General features: G+C 39.8%; 1 protein-coding gene across 2 annotated transcripts in view; it reads left to right on the forward strand.

Moving 5' to 3' along the window:
• Window positions 1-216: 216 nt before the first annotated feature.
• Window positions 217-14,712, forward strand: part of HSPA4L (heat shock protein family A (Hsp70) member 4 like) — a 50,043-nt gene continuing 35,547 nt past the window's right edge. Inside the window, exons 1-3 of one of the 2 annotated variants that reach the window (XM_036852582.1) lie at window positions 217-326; window positions 1,585-1,782; window positions 12,950-13,007. In XM_036852582.1, the coding sequence (XP_036708477.1) occupies window positions 1,676-1,782; window positions 12,950-13,007 (165 nt within the window). In that variant the 5' untranslated portion in view covers window positions 217-326; window positions 1,585-1,675. Of the gene's footprint in view, window positions 327-397; window positions 489-1,584; window positions 1,783-12,949; window positions 13,008-14,712 lie in introns of those variants that run through there. The other variant, XM_036852581.1, reaches the window with a different exon arrangement.

Raw genomic sequence — 14,712 nt, forward strand, 5'->3', positions numbered from 1 at the left:
GCATTGATAGTGGTAAGAAGTCTAATTTCTTTTAGAAAGTGGACAAATAAGGACAATGAGCGTACGAAAAAACCTCGTAAAAAAGTCTCTTTCATGAGACCAACCAATGGGAAACAGGAAAGACATGAGGAATCGGGCGAGAAGGAACAGGAATCACACAAGGAATTGGACGAGAATGAACAGGAAACCCCGGAAGAACTGAACGACAAGGGACAGGATCACGAAGCACCGAATGACAAGGAACAGGAAAGCCAGGAAGAAGTGAACAAGAAGGAAGAAGAAACTCACAAAGAAAGGAATGAGAAGGAACAGGACAGCCAAACTTCGTAAGTGTAAAGTACATCTTGGTTAAACTTCAGGCAGACGACAGATGCTGATCAATGAAGAAAGCAGACAGCTGGGGCAGCGGAGGCTCCTTTTCTGCGGACCAAAGGGCAGAGGCTGGAGGCCATGCACAGGCTTGCTTGGTGTCACAGCGACACACAGACGTAAGGTTACTTTCCTGTAAAACTGGTTTTCAGAGGTAAGGGTTAGTGGAGGAGACTGCACCTTTTAGGATGATATGAGGGAAGTTACACGAAGGGAAAGTTGTCAGTGTGTTGTTTCTTGACATGTTTTTTTTTGGTATCTCAAGCCCTGGTGAGGCGGAAAAAAAAGTCCCGTTGGCTTTCACATGAGACACTGTCACTTGTGAGGAGTAAAGGACTCCTTCCCCCCCCCCCGGGATCGGCGGCGCCCCTTAGGGCGAGGCGAGGCCGCTGCCGGCCGCACAATGGGAGCCACCTCACAGGGGCGGGCGCGGCGCGGCAGGACTGCGGGCGCGCCGGCCGGCGGCACGTGGGCGCCGCGGGGCGGCGAGGCCGGCGGGGCGGCGAGGCCGGCGGGGCGGCGAGGCCGGCGGGGCGGCGAGGCCGGCGGGGCGGCGAGGCCGGCGGGGTGCCAAGGCTGCGGGCGGGCCCTTCGGGGGTAAAGAGCGAGGAGGTGGTTGCCGGGTCAACAACCGCCAGGCTGCGCGCCCGACTCCGGGCAGGCCTGGGCAGCGTCCTGCCCCTGCGACCGGCCGCCCCCGGTTGCCAAAACAATCGGAAGGGGTCCTTCCGAACACGTGGGCAAACCGCCGGCGGCCGCTCTCACCTAGCCCAGCCGCAGTGCGCCCCGCTGCCGCGCGGTGGCGACCGAGCTAGCCAGTTCTGCTTCCCCTCCTCCTCTCCTGCCCGATCCTCCCCGCTCCCCCTTCTCCTCCCTCCCACTCCCGGCTGCCTCAGCCGCCTCCATTTTCCAGATCTTTCTCGAACCCGCAGCTCCTCGGGCAGCCGTTGCCCGAGTGCTGACGGAAGCGGCCGAAGTCAAGGCCGGGAGCAGCTTCGGGCGCTGAGGGGGAGCTGGCGCGCCTCCCCAGCGACCGAACGCGCAGGCGCAGACCCAAGTAACTGCCGGTTGGAGGCGGCCGAGCCGCAGTGGAGAGAGACCTGGCTGGCTGAGGCTGCGGCGCGGGCGGCCTCCAGCTCCTCCAGGGTTCCGCGACGTGCTGCCCTCGTTTTAATGCGCAGCGACTTCGGGTTATCTCTCCTTTGCTTCTCGTAGGAGTCGCAGTTCCAGGAGCAACAGCCTAGGAGAGGACGCGGTCCCCGCACAGAGGGCTTCAGCACCATCCCCCCGACCATTAGGCGGCGGGATGTCTGTGGTCGGCATTGACCTCGGCTTTCTCAACTGCTACATCGCAGTAGCGAGGAGTGGCGGCATCGAAACCATCGCCAATGAGTACAGCGACAGGTGTACCCCGTAAGTGCCTTGTCTGGTCATAACCCTAGAAAACGTTTCCTCCCGACCCTTACGCTTGTCCCGGCCGCTGGTTTCTTCTGATGCGCGGAACTCGGAGATGACAGGTGCAGTCCATCAACTGCAGTCTCTAGGGACCGTGGGTTGGCGGGCGCAGGTGGGAGTCGGACGTACTCGCTCCGCACAGCTGCTTTTCCTTCAAGGACAAGGGACTTAACTCGGATAGCTGGCCCATCTCTCCCTTCTGTACCCACGCCCCCTCCCCCCCCCCACGCCGCCCACCACGCCTCTGTCTGCCGGCGGCCCTGCTTTAGTTTTCGGGAAAGGGATTGGAGTGGGACCACGATGTCCGGAACACTGGAGAAAGATCTTTGGTTACCCCTAGTGGGGCTTGTGTGGGATTACTGGCCGCGGGCGGGCATCCCCGCTCGCTCAGTAAAAAAACTGTTTATTCTTTCTGCCCTTCCTCCTTTCCCCATCTGTCAGCATGACAGCTTTCTCTCAAAAAAGTAGGAAATGAAAGCTTAGACTGCAAATATCAGAAGATGAGTTGCAAGTTCATCTGACCCAGAAAACCTTTTTTGTTTGTTTTTAAAGAAGAGATTGAGATATTCAGGTTTTTACCTCAGTGTCCTTGAGAATTCGAGGTAATCGGATCGGTTTCCAGGGGCGTAGGTTAATGGTACATTAATAGGGAGAGAATCAGGGATGGGAGTCGTTGGCCTCAAGTATTGGTAATGTTCATCCATTAAAGGAAAGCGGGGGAGTTAGAACCTACCAAAAGCATATTTCTACAGAATGAACTGTTGGGGAGTCGGAGGCCGCTGTCCTGTATAAACATGACTGTGAAGTGATTCCATTACGAACACTTGATGAAACACTTAGGAGGAGTGGCATTATGTCATGGAAACATGTTTCCCTATGTTCCATCGTTTCTCTGATCTGGGAAGTTAGCAAAGAATAGAATTAAGTAAGACAGGGTATGAAAAACTAGCTTCTTATTGTAGACTCCTGTTACCGGTAATTTTATGAGGAAACCAACTGTCCATGTCTTATTTCCTATGGAGAGGCAACTAAACATGTTAATTTGACCCTTCTGAATGGTCCAAAATACAATACTTTAAATATAAGACTAATCTTGTCAGTGTTAAGCTAAGCCTTTAACTAATTATATTACTACACTTTTATGAGTAATTTAAATTATGTCAAGGAGATGTTGACGATAGCTTACTTGAATCAGTTTGTGCTTCGGTTTCTTTCCAAGAATAATCTATAAGGTTTTATACCACCTTTTTCTAGATTATATGCATTGCATTTCTTTTACTGAAATTTTGGATCTTTGTATTCTCAAATGTGAGCATAGGTCAGTTAATTTTCATAATACTGTTAGAACTCTTCTTTTTACATCTTTTTCTGGCTTTTATGCACAATGAGAAGGTGAAGTAGTAATTGTGAACTATTTATGACTTCACCTCTACAACGTTTTAAGCCACAGCAGATATGGGCTTCTGCCAGAAAAGCACTAGGAAATTCCACTCTCCTCTTTCAGCAGAGTAAAGGTTAATGGGGGCAGTCTTTGGCTTCAGGGACTTAGCCTATGGAGAAAAAGTGAGAGGTAGGATGGACGTTCCCCTTATCTTTAAAGCCTTATCCTAAAAGATCAGAAACCAGAATTGTAAAACAGATACTGCATTTCCAGGCTCAGAAATCTTAGTAGTGGGTCCATGACTCTTTAAATTTAAAGAGCCTGGCCAAACTTTCAGAGAGTTATTTAGAAATTAGGCTGCTTATTTAAGTCTTCTAGAAATCTCTTTGTTAATATTCTTAAGCACATTGGCAAATTCTGTGTGGCTGAGATTTAATGATCTTTCTGATTGTGAGTAAGAGAGTCACTTCTAATATCTAGATTTAATGAGCCTAATCCAAAGTAGAAAGTTCTAAAGGTGGAAGGATTGTATTCCTAGCTTTGTATCAGCAACTCTTCCCTTCTTTCCGTGGCTGTGTACTGTCATTTATCTCAGGAATATATCTTTTATTGTTACTGAACTAATACTTCACTGTAGTCCAGTGTTCTTATACTGTATATTTGCTTTACAGGGCTTACATTTTTTTTTTTTTTAATTTTATTTATTTATTTATTTTTGGCTGTGTTGGGTCTTCATTTCCGTGCGAGGGCTTTCTCTAGTTGCGGCACGCGGGGGCCACTCTTCATCGCGGTGCGCGGGCCTCTCACTGTCACGGCCTCTCTTGTTGCGGAGCACAGGCTCCAGACGCGCAGGCTCAGTAGCTGTGGCTCATGGGCCTAGTTGCTCCGTGGCATGTGGGATCTTCCCAGACCAGGGCTCGAACCCTTGTCCCCTGCATTGGCAGGCAGATTCTCAACCACTGCGCCACCAGGGAAGCCCCGGGCTTACATTTTTGAGTGAAAACATAGCCCCTTCTGATCCCTAGACATTTATTCGTTAAATGCCTGTCTTGCAAAAAGCATAACTATTAGAGGACCTGTAACTTTTCTAATACACCACAGTGTTTAATAATACACATAAACTAGCTTTTCAAAAAATTTTTTTTCCATATTCCAGTTGCTGACATCAAGGTAATATGACACAAGGTAATATAATGAGATGCAAATACATTATAAAAAGATCCTGTGAGGACTTCCTGGGTGGTCCAGTGGTTAAGACTCTGAGCTTCCACTGCTGGGGGCACGGGTTCGATCCCTGGTCAGGGAACTAATATCCCACGTGACCTGAGGTAAATAGAATAGAATAGATTAAAATAGGATAAAATAAAATAAAATATTGATGAAAAGATCCTGTGGAAAAGAGGTAGGAAATGTTTGATTTAGTTGGTTTCAACATCCATACTTTTTCACATTTGTTTCATCCTTTAACATACTTGATTATGGATTCATGGGAGAATCCCATGTATAAACGAAGGACAATTTAATGAAAAAGATAATTGCTTAAGTTTGGTCTACAATTAAGGGACCAAGGGCAAGTAGTTAAACCTGTTCTTCAGATTCACCTTCTGTAAAGTTGGGAGTGCTTGTACTAGCCTCTCTTATCTCATGCATAAGTTGAAGAGGAAGAAAGAAATTAACAGGCATAAATTGAATAAAATATTAACTTATTTTTTCTGAATTTTTTCTTATTTAAAATTATTATGCAAATAGTACATGTTCATTGTAGAAGTACAGGCATGTTAAAAGATGAAAATAAAAATTATAATTTTTCCATCCAGAAATAAAACTTCCAGATGGTTTTCTCTGTGTGTGTATTTCAAGGGTAGATTATATTTTATATTCTATTTGGTGTCCTCTTTATATATAAAATATATTTCTATACTATTAGTTTTAGTGTCTGTATAATCATTTCCTTAATTTAATTCATCCCTTATTGGATACTCAGGTTGTTTGTATTTTCTTTTTATAAGCAGTGCTGCGATAACTATCTTTATAACTAAATTTTTGACCCTTAATTCCTTCAAGTAAGTTCCTAGAGGTAGAATTGCTGAGTGTGCACATTCTTAAGGCCTTAGATATGTTTGTATTGCTCAATTAAGTATAGATGTAGGGACTGGAATTTCCATGCTAGACTCAGTTATATCAAAGTGATTAGTTTCACACATGGGAAAAGAAAACTGCAGCCAGAAATCCTCATTCAGTATCAGATTAAAGCATGTGGTCAGCTAAAACATGCTGCCTGCCTGTATTGATAATAGTGATTTCTATGTGCTAAGCGTTGTGTTTGCATTGTCACACATATCACACCAGTTCTTTGAGTTTGATAATACTATCTTTTTCCATAAGAAGACTTAAGCAAAGTTAAGTATCTTGGCCAAGAACTAGTAAGCAGTGAAATGGATTCAGTTTCAGGCTGCTTTGACCCCTGAACCCCAATGTCCTTACATTATCCATTGGCATATGGATGGTATCTATATATTGGGTTCAGGGGGGTGTAATGGGACAAATTGTCTGGGCAGTTACTGTAGAGAGAAGGATCTTTACTTTAATATCAGTCAAGTCATCTATTTTTGGGTATTTTCTAAGAAGTATTATCTTGTTTTAAAATGTTTTAATATGCTTTTAAGTTATTTTAAGAACATGTAAAAATCTTGTTTCAATTTAGAAACTCATTTAAAAATATGTACACAAAATAAGTTAGTGTAAACCTATGGAGGAAAGTAGTGTGGAAAGACTATAAACTATTAACAATGGATATTTCATGACAGTAGAATTATAGAGTGTGCTTTTAATACATAGTCTGTAATGTTTTGAATTTTTATGAACTTATTTTACAATAAGGAAATTGGACCTTTTAATCAAACTATTATTTCAAGACATTTTTGTTAGGTGTACGTATTTGTTTTGTCATCAACATTCTGTAGGATCCGACTTACTGTTCAATTCTCTGTTTTTCTGTCTTCATTACTTTTTCCCTATTTCTTTTCCAGTGTATGTATAATCTGAAAATATGCGAAAATATTATTTATACACTACACCTCAAATATGTGAGATGTCCTCTTCAATGCACAAAAGTAGAAATCACTTACCTTGGGGTATTGAAAATAAAAATTTTTGTACACAGAAAATGACAAAACTACAGACATTAACAGTGGCTAGCTGGGTAGGAGGACTTTTTATGATAATAGCAGTTTGGAGTAGGAGAATATTTTTACAGTTTTTTAATTAAATATTCTTTGTACTATATGAAATGGTTTTGTTTGTATGTTTTACTATTAGCTTACATTAACTTTGATTTAAAATATTTTAAATACTGAAGAATTACATAAAGTAAATCTCCTTTTTCTCTTCCCAGACACCTCCTAAACTTTAGTGTGTCTCTATACATTTGCGAGTATATGTATATAACTGGGATTTTTTTTTTAACGTAGAATTACATTATACATATTTTGTAATTGCTTTTTTCAAAATATACTGTGGACATCTCAGACTTGCTCATATGACTAATTTATCTCATCTTTTTAATGGTTGTACAGCATTCCGTTTATCTATACACTACCATTAGTGTACATTTCAAAATATTTTGCTGTTGACAAACAAAAATTCAATGAACAGCTTCCCCCCCCCCTCCTTTTTTTAAAAAATGAAATTGTGCCTAAAGGAGTGGGTGGGCAGGTATCTCACACTTTAGCATGGCCAAAGCTAGAACTATAAAATCTTTTAGTATGAATATTATGCACAAAACAAAATGAATCTCCAGTCATTGCCTTGAATTTGTGGGTGAAAAATTCTGAAAAGTTTCTAGAAGGCAAGGAATGATAGGTACAAATTACATAATATCTATTACGAGTTGAAGGTGCTTCATGCCATTGGTAGTCTTTTTAGCATGTGGTCACTAAAATACAAATTAATGACCATAGCCATGTTCTAATAAAACTTTATTTGCAAAAATAAGTGGCAAGGGGTAATTTGCAAACCTCTGTTCTAGGCAGTCATAATCAAAAGACTTAAAATTACTGTGCATGGCTATTTGTCTTTGAACTGATGAATTTTAAGTAAGATAGTTAGCTTTTAAAATAATGTATCTAATCTTATACTTAGACAGTATGTCTTATTTAACGTACCTAATCAGCTTTTTAAATATTGTGTCTACCTATATAAATGTCTGTGTGATTTCTGTTAATGGTTTCAAGTTATAAACTAATTTGTGAATTACGCTTACTAGAAGCATTTGGAAACTATTAAAGGAATTTTTATTATTTTTATCTGTTAAAATGTTTTATGTATTGTCCATATTGAAAGATTTGGAAGTTTATATTATTACTAAATCATATATGCCTAGAAGTTTTATACCTTTAAGTAGCAAGCTAAAAAGGAAATGGCAACAATCAGTCCTTTTGAGAACATTCCTCCCCCACCCCTTCTAGGGCAACTTTTTTCCAGATAGTTAATTTTGAGAAATAATAACTAGATGTTTTCTTTACTGTCAAACTCTCAGATCCCTTAATTTGTTTATAGGCATTGAAACACTCTAAGAATGTTTTCTCCAACTTATTTGAACCACTAAGGAATCATTTTGTACAGAACACTATTTGAGAAATGATGCAGTGGTTCTCAGCTGGAGAAAATTTTGTCCCCTAGGGCGTATCTGACAATATCTGAAGATATTTTGGTTGTCACACGGGGAGGGGGAAAGGAGGAATGCTCCTGGCTTCCAGCAGGTAGAGGCCAGAGATGCTCCTGAAATCCTCTAGTGCACAAAATAGCCCCACTACCTCAAAAAAAATTAGCCCAAAATGTCAGCAGTACCAAGGTTGAGAAACCCTGCTCTATAGACATCTTGGCAACCATAGTTGAAAGTAGTTGCTCAGCGGTTGACAATTTGATTCAGAGCCAAATTGGCCATGTAAGGAGCGGACCTTTTGATTTAAACCAATTGATTGTCCTCTCATATCATTAATTCAGCTATTGTATTTCTTAGCATCTACTCAATGATAGCCAAAGAGGCTATAAATAGTAATTATGGTCTCATGGGACTGGCAAGGGAAAGCGGAGATTTCTAAAAAATAGGGCTATTTTTAAAGTGTAAATGGTAAGATCAAGAGGTTTTGAATCCTTTGCTTTATAAAGAAGCAAACAAATTTAGTGTTGCCCTCTTAGGTGAGAAGTTTCATAGTCTGTTGGCAGTATGTATTTTCTCCAACCTAACCATGCTTGGCTTTATAAAAATAGGCTTTATAAGAGAGACAGAAAGTTAATCTTAGATTTTAAGGGAAAATACAAGTACAACTTTCTTAAAGTAATATCCTGTCATTTGATTTTTATGCCCCTCCTCTACTAAAAGTGATATAGGACATTCAGAAGTTTTGCTTATTTGTTTAGAGTTTTGTGGCATTCTTTGAGAATCTAGGACTACCACTGTGGTGGCAACATCAGACTGGATATATTAGATTTAAGCTGCATTGTGAACTCTCCTTTTTTTTTTTTTCTTTTAGGTATAAAATGGAATTTCTAAATAGTAGTTGAAATAATATATAAAAAGTATAATATAATTGGATTATGTGATACATAGTTGGATAAACTGTTGAATATCCTTTTCTATAAGAACTTTTATATCAACCTAATATGTGTGTATTTTCCTTGGTATTACTAAAGGTCAGGTAAAAGTTTTGAAAGAGAATAGGTATTTAACTTATTTTGATTTTTCTGAGAATCCTTGGCAGATATTTATTTAATGGCTGTGTTCTAGAATCTTTTTGAAAAAAAAAATTGAAGGAAGGGATTTGAAGAACTTTAGTATGTGAGGAGAATTTTCTCTGTATTGAAACTGGGTATTTCCAAGTTAGAACATTAAATTTTTTTTTTTTAATTATTATTTATTTATTTATTTGGCTGTGTTGGGTCTTCGTTTCTGTGCGAGGTCTTCCTCTAGTTGCGGCAAGCGGGGGCCACTCTTCATCGCGGTGCGCGGGCCTCTCATTATCGTGGCCTCTCTTGTTGCGGAGCACAGGCTCCAGACGCGCAGGCTCAGTAGTTGTGGCTCACGGGCCTAGTTGCTCCGTGGCATGTGGGATCTTCCCAGACCAGGGCTCGAACCCGTGTCCCCTGCATTAGCAGGCAGACTCTCAACCACTGCGCCACCAGGGAAGCCCCTAGAACATTAAATTTTTGAACTTTAAAAGTTGTCTGCTTTTAACCTAAGAGAATATCTGATAATGATAACTGTTTAGCTTTCCTTGTGAAGTGATACAGGTGCAAAACATATTTCAGTGAATACAGCACTTAATAAATGATAGTTGAATCAATCTTATTTGGAACTAAGTGTTCTAACAGAAGTTAAACTCTTGAGAATCAACCTAAGAATAAGATTTTCTGTGCATTGAAATGTTGGTAGCCTCGTATTGAAAAAAGTATTCAGAAGTGTATCCAAATAATGGAGTTGAGAGTAAGATGGACTATAAAGCAGGCTAAGAGATGGCAAGTCCATGTTTTCTCTGATGAGTTTTAGGGTGGAATACCAACAATCCGCGTGGATTGCTGTATCAGGTATGCAGATATCTATTCTGGCAAAGACTGTGTTGAATCAAGGAGTTATTTGCAAGAGAAATGAAGATGTCACCTGAACCGCTGATTCTTACTATATCCTGTTTTGGCCAGATCACAATTAAAAGTAACTTCCATTTCGTTCATCTGTTCATCACATTTAACATTTTAGTCCTAAATATATATCTGCTTAGATGTCTCAAAGGTACCTCAATCTCAACATGTCCAAAATAGAACTTGTGATGGTCCATCCCCAAACGTGTCCCTCTTACAGTGTTTTCTGTCTCATTGCATGGCACCACTATCTACCCTCTTATGCAAACTGGAAACCTAGACATTATTCTTGACACTTACCTCTTCCTATTATCTATTCCAGCACTGTTCAATAAAAATAAATATAATGTATGTGAGCCACATACATATTTTAAAATGTTCTAGTAGTTACATTAAAAAGGTAAGAAACAGGCAAAGTTAATTTTAATATACTTGATTAAATCAGTATATTCAAAATCTTATTTCAACATGTAATCAGTGTTTTAAAATTAATGAGCTATTGTAACATTTCTTTTTAAATTTTAAATCTTCAAAATCCAGAGTGTATTTCACACTTAAAATAAGTACATCCAATTCAGACTAGCTGCACTGGAGCTCCAGTGGCACAGTTGGTTAGCGTGAGGTACTTATACAGCCTAGCTGCGTTTCATGTGGCTGATAGCCACGTGTGTCTGGTGGCTGCTGGATTGCACTGCGAAGGCCTAGTTCACCACCAAGTCCTTTGAGTTTTAGCTCCTAAAATCTCTTATTTCCTTTTCCTTCTGTCTCAGCTGCTACTATACTGATAGAGATTATTGATAACTTCTAGCCCTCCACCCATTCCTGTAGTCAAAATGATCTCCACCAAACACACCCCTAATTGAATCCATCATCATTTACTCTTCCTTCAAATCTCATCATTTTCTCCGATAAGCCATTCCTGATGCTCTTTTAGGTCAATTCGTGCTGTTGTCTACTCTCATTGCACCATGTGTACCCGTTTTTGTACCACCTAGTTTACTTTCATTTGTGACTCTATAGCAATATAAGTTCCAAGGGAGCCAAAACGATGTCTGACTTTTTTCCCCTTATTATTATAGCTTTAGTGCCCAACAGAGTGCCAGACATGTAGTAGTTACTCAGCATTCATCTGTTAAATTGACTGAATGAACCTAACTGCTTGCCTTCCCTGAAAAATCCTGTGTCCCCAATATAACAATATCTTGTTCAGCCCTTGAAAAGCACTGTTCTGGGATCTTTTTTTTTTTTTTTTTTTTCACTTTGTATTATATGTAAGCATGGAGTGTTCATTCTATTATTCAAAAGGCTTTAATGAACTCTCATAACCTACTGAAATATGTTTCAAATTTATAATATATCATTTGAGACACTGTATAATCTGGCCCTCTGATATGTCTACCAAAATGTCCTATGAAACTAGCGAAGTTGTATTCTTCCTAGTCTCCAAGTGAGCATTAACCTTAGGAGCCATCTTCCCTTTCTTTCAGTAAGTACCTTGGTTATGTACCAGATATATAGACCAGTGCTATCCAGAACTTTCTATTCTACAGTGTATGTTCTATGTATTTTCTGTTCTCTGCATATCCAGTAGCCATATGTAGCTGTTAAGCACTTGAAAGTTGGCTCTTGAGCCCTTGATGTGACTAATGCTGAGGAACTGAATTTTTAATTTTAGTCAATTTAAATTTTACTAGCTACATGTGGCTAGTGGCTACGATATTGGATAGTGCAGATCAAGGCAATGGGACATACATTATCTACCTACATGGCATTCACATCCTAGTGTGGAGATAGTCAGTAAAAAAATAAATTGTATCAGATGGTGATACATTATGGAGAAGAATAAAATTGGGGAAACAGGAGATGTATGTACTGGGGAGGAGCAAGAATGCTATTTATATAAGATAGAGAAGGTGTCTCGGATAAGCTGACATTTGAGCCAGAGACATGAAAGAAGTGAGAGCTCATGGCATGTGCTCCAGAAAGAGAGAACAGCATGTACAAAGCCCCTGAGGCAGAAATGTGCTTGCCCTGTTCCAGAAATAGCAAGGAGACCTGTGTGCCTAGATTGAAGTTACAGAGCAGAGCAGCTAAGAACCAAACCATGAAAGGCTTTATTGGCTGTTGGGGAGATAGGACACCCTTGAAGAGTTTTTAGCAGAGGAGTTTGTCTTTAAGAGGATCACTCAGGCTGTCATATTGAGAATAGACATATACTGGGAATGTCCTTTTCCACAAAACAGATACATATTAAAATGCTTTCTTTTCTTTCAAGTCTTAATTCAGAAATCACATCTTCCACCTGCTTTTCCTAAGCCTTATTATCTAGAAGTGATTATTCTCTTTTTTTGCTAGTATCATTCATAATTTTATTCTATAGGTTGAATTTTTTTCAATAGACTAAATTCTCCAAGCACAGTGATTGTAGCTAGTATACACACAATGCCGGTAAATATTTTTTGATTGAATGAATAATTACCTGTAATTACAACTGAAACCATGGAAACATTTTCTCGAATCACAACATGAAATTTTTTTTGAAAGTTTTTTTTATAAAAATGTTACTCTACACTTGTTTTTATAAGCAGAATTACATTTGCAGTAATAAAAGCAACAGTCATATTGTTCAAAGCATTTACCTATATTCACTCACTTAATCTTCACACAACTCTGTGAGTAGGTATTATTATCAACACTATCTTCTAGATGGGAAGCTGAGGCAAATAATGGTTAGGTAATTTCTACAAGGTTACTCAGCTGTTAATTGGCAGAGCCAGGATTTAGATCCAAGGAGCCTGGCCTTACTAAATAGAGTTAGTTTTTTTAGTAAGTCATAGACCAGTAGAATTTGAAAAACAATTTTGGAACCAATACAGTGTTGCCAAGTATTAGCACATTTAAAAAAATTCTAACGTTTATTCTGACCACTATTCTATTACTTAGGAAATTTTAAAAATATGTAAAATTATGATTTCAGTAACCTGTTTTTTGAGTAATACATAATTATATTCATTCCTTTAATTCATTTTTGTATAAAGAGAAGCAGAGTAATAGCACATTAGTATAAAAATACCTTGAGAACAAACTTTTTGTTTTTTTCCTGTTTAGAGCCTGTATATCTTTGGGATCAAGAACGCGAGCCATTGGAAATGCAGCTAAGAGCCAGGTAAATTGTTCCTGTAGATGTTTTGACTTATAGGCAGAGTTAACTTCATATGGGTAACTAAGCTCCCATTTTATGTACTTAAGAGTGAAAAAAAGAATAAAGAATATGACTGGTCCTAATATCTTTGTATCTTATTAGATATGTTTTGCTTTGGGTTGTAAAATATTTCTTGAATTTTATTTTTAAAAAATCTTAGTTGTGAAGTCAGAGTATGCTACCAAATGGCGTCAGTTTTTCCTTGTATGGTCACTTTCTATGAGGGATATCCTCCTATCTAGAATATATACTTCTACAACAAGTGAATGATGTGTTTGTAAAAGAAGGTGGGAAAAAATGGAGAAATTAATATCCAGAGTAATCCTCTGTGGCTACTATTTTACTACTACTTTACATGGAATCTGTTTAAGTATTTATATTTCTAGGCTTCTGAAATCCGTTTACATAAAACAGTCACTTTTTTTTTTTTTTAATTTTTCTTTTACTTATGGCTGTGTTGGGTCTTCGTTTCTGTGCCAGGGCTTTCTCTAGCTGCTGCAAGCGGGGGCCAGTCTTCATCGCGGTGCCTGGGCCTCTCACTATCGCGCCCTCTCTTGTTGCGGAGCACAGGCTCCAGACGCGCAGGCTCAGTAAATGTGGCTCACGGGCCTAGTTGCTCCGCGGCATGTGGGATCTTCCCAGACCAGGGCTCGAACCCATGTCCCCTGCATTGGCAGGCAGATTCTCAACCACTGCGCCACCAGGGAAGCCCATAAAACATTCACTTTTAACATTCCATGCTATAGGTTCATTTTCCTTGGACTTTATTACCATGAACCAAAACCCTTAACAATTATTTCTTACATTTTAATATATACCTGGGTCTTCTTTATTACAGAATAAGTCTGTTTAATGGGGCGTTTTTCCTCATGACTTTTTGTACTCAATTATTCAATTGACTCATTTATCCACGAACTTTTGCTTAAGATTTTTTTTATCAAGATTGTCTTACAGTTGGCCTGTGTATGAATGTGTTTTTTCTTTTCCATTTTCATATTACACATAAACAAATGTTGTTTGTGCTAAAAGGACCCCTTCACTAAAGTTTACATCTCGTATTCTGGCTGATCTTCCTCCTCTTCTTCTTTTTTTTTTTTCTTTTTAATTTTCCTTATTTTTTTGGGCTGCGTTGGGTCTTAGTTGCGGCACACAGGATCTTCGATGAGACATGCGGGATCTTTTCGTTGCGGTGCTCGGGCTTCTCTCTAGTTGCAGCTTGCGGGCTTCTCTCTAGTTGTGGCATGCCGGCTTTCTCTCTCTAGTTGTGGCGCCTGGGCTCTCTGGCTCCAGAGCGTCTGGGCTCTGTAGTTTGCGGCACATGGGCTCTCTCATTGAGGCGCGCAAGTCAACAGTTTTGTGGCGTGTAGGCTTAGTTGCCCCGCGGCATGTGGGATCTTAGTTTCCTGACCAGGGATCGAACTCGTGTCCCCTGCATTGGAAGGCGGATTCTTTAACCACTAGACCACCAGGGAAGTCCCCTGGCTGATGTTCTAAGTGTATCATAGACCTCAGACTCTCTGAAGAAAGCAAACTATAAGTTACTTCTCCAAAAAAGCTAAAGAGATCAACATGGTAATTCAGCATCCCAGTAGTTTTCATCTCATAATTGAAGATCAAGATCTACTTGGCTTTAAAGATCACTAAGAGGGCAACAACTGGATCTCAATAA

This window comes from Balaenoptera musculus, chromosome 5 (assembly GCF_009873245.2).
Source record: "Balaenoptera musculus isolate JJ_BM4_2016_0621 chromosome 5, mBalMus1.pri.v3, whole genome shotgun sequence".
NCBI classification, from domain to species: domain Eukaryota; kingdom Metazoa; phylum Chordata; class Mammalia; order Artiodactyla; family Balaenopteridae; genus Balaenoptera; species Balaenoptera musculus.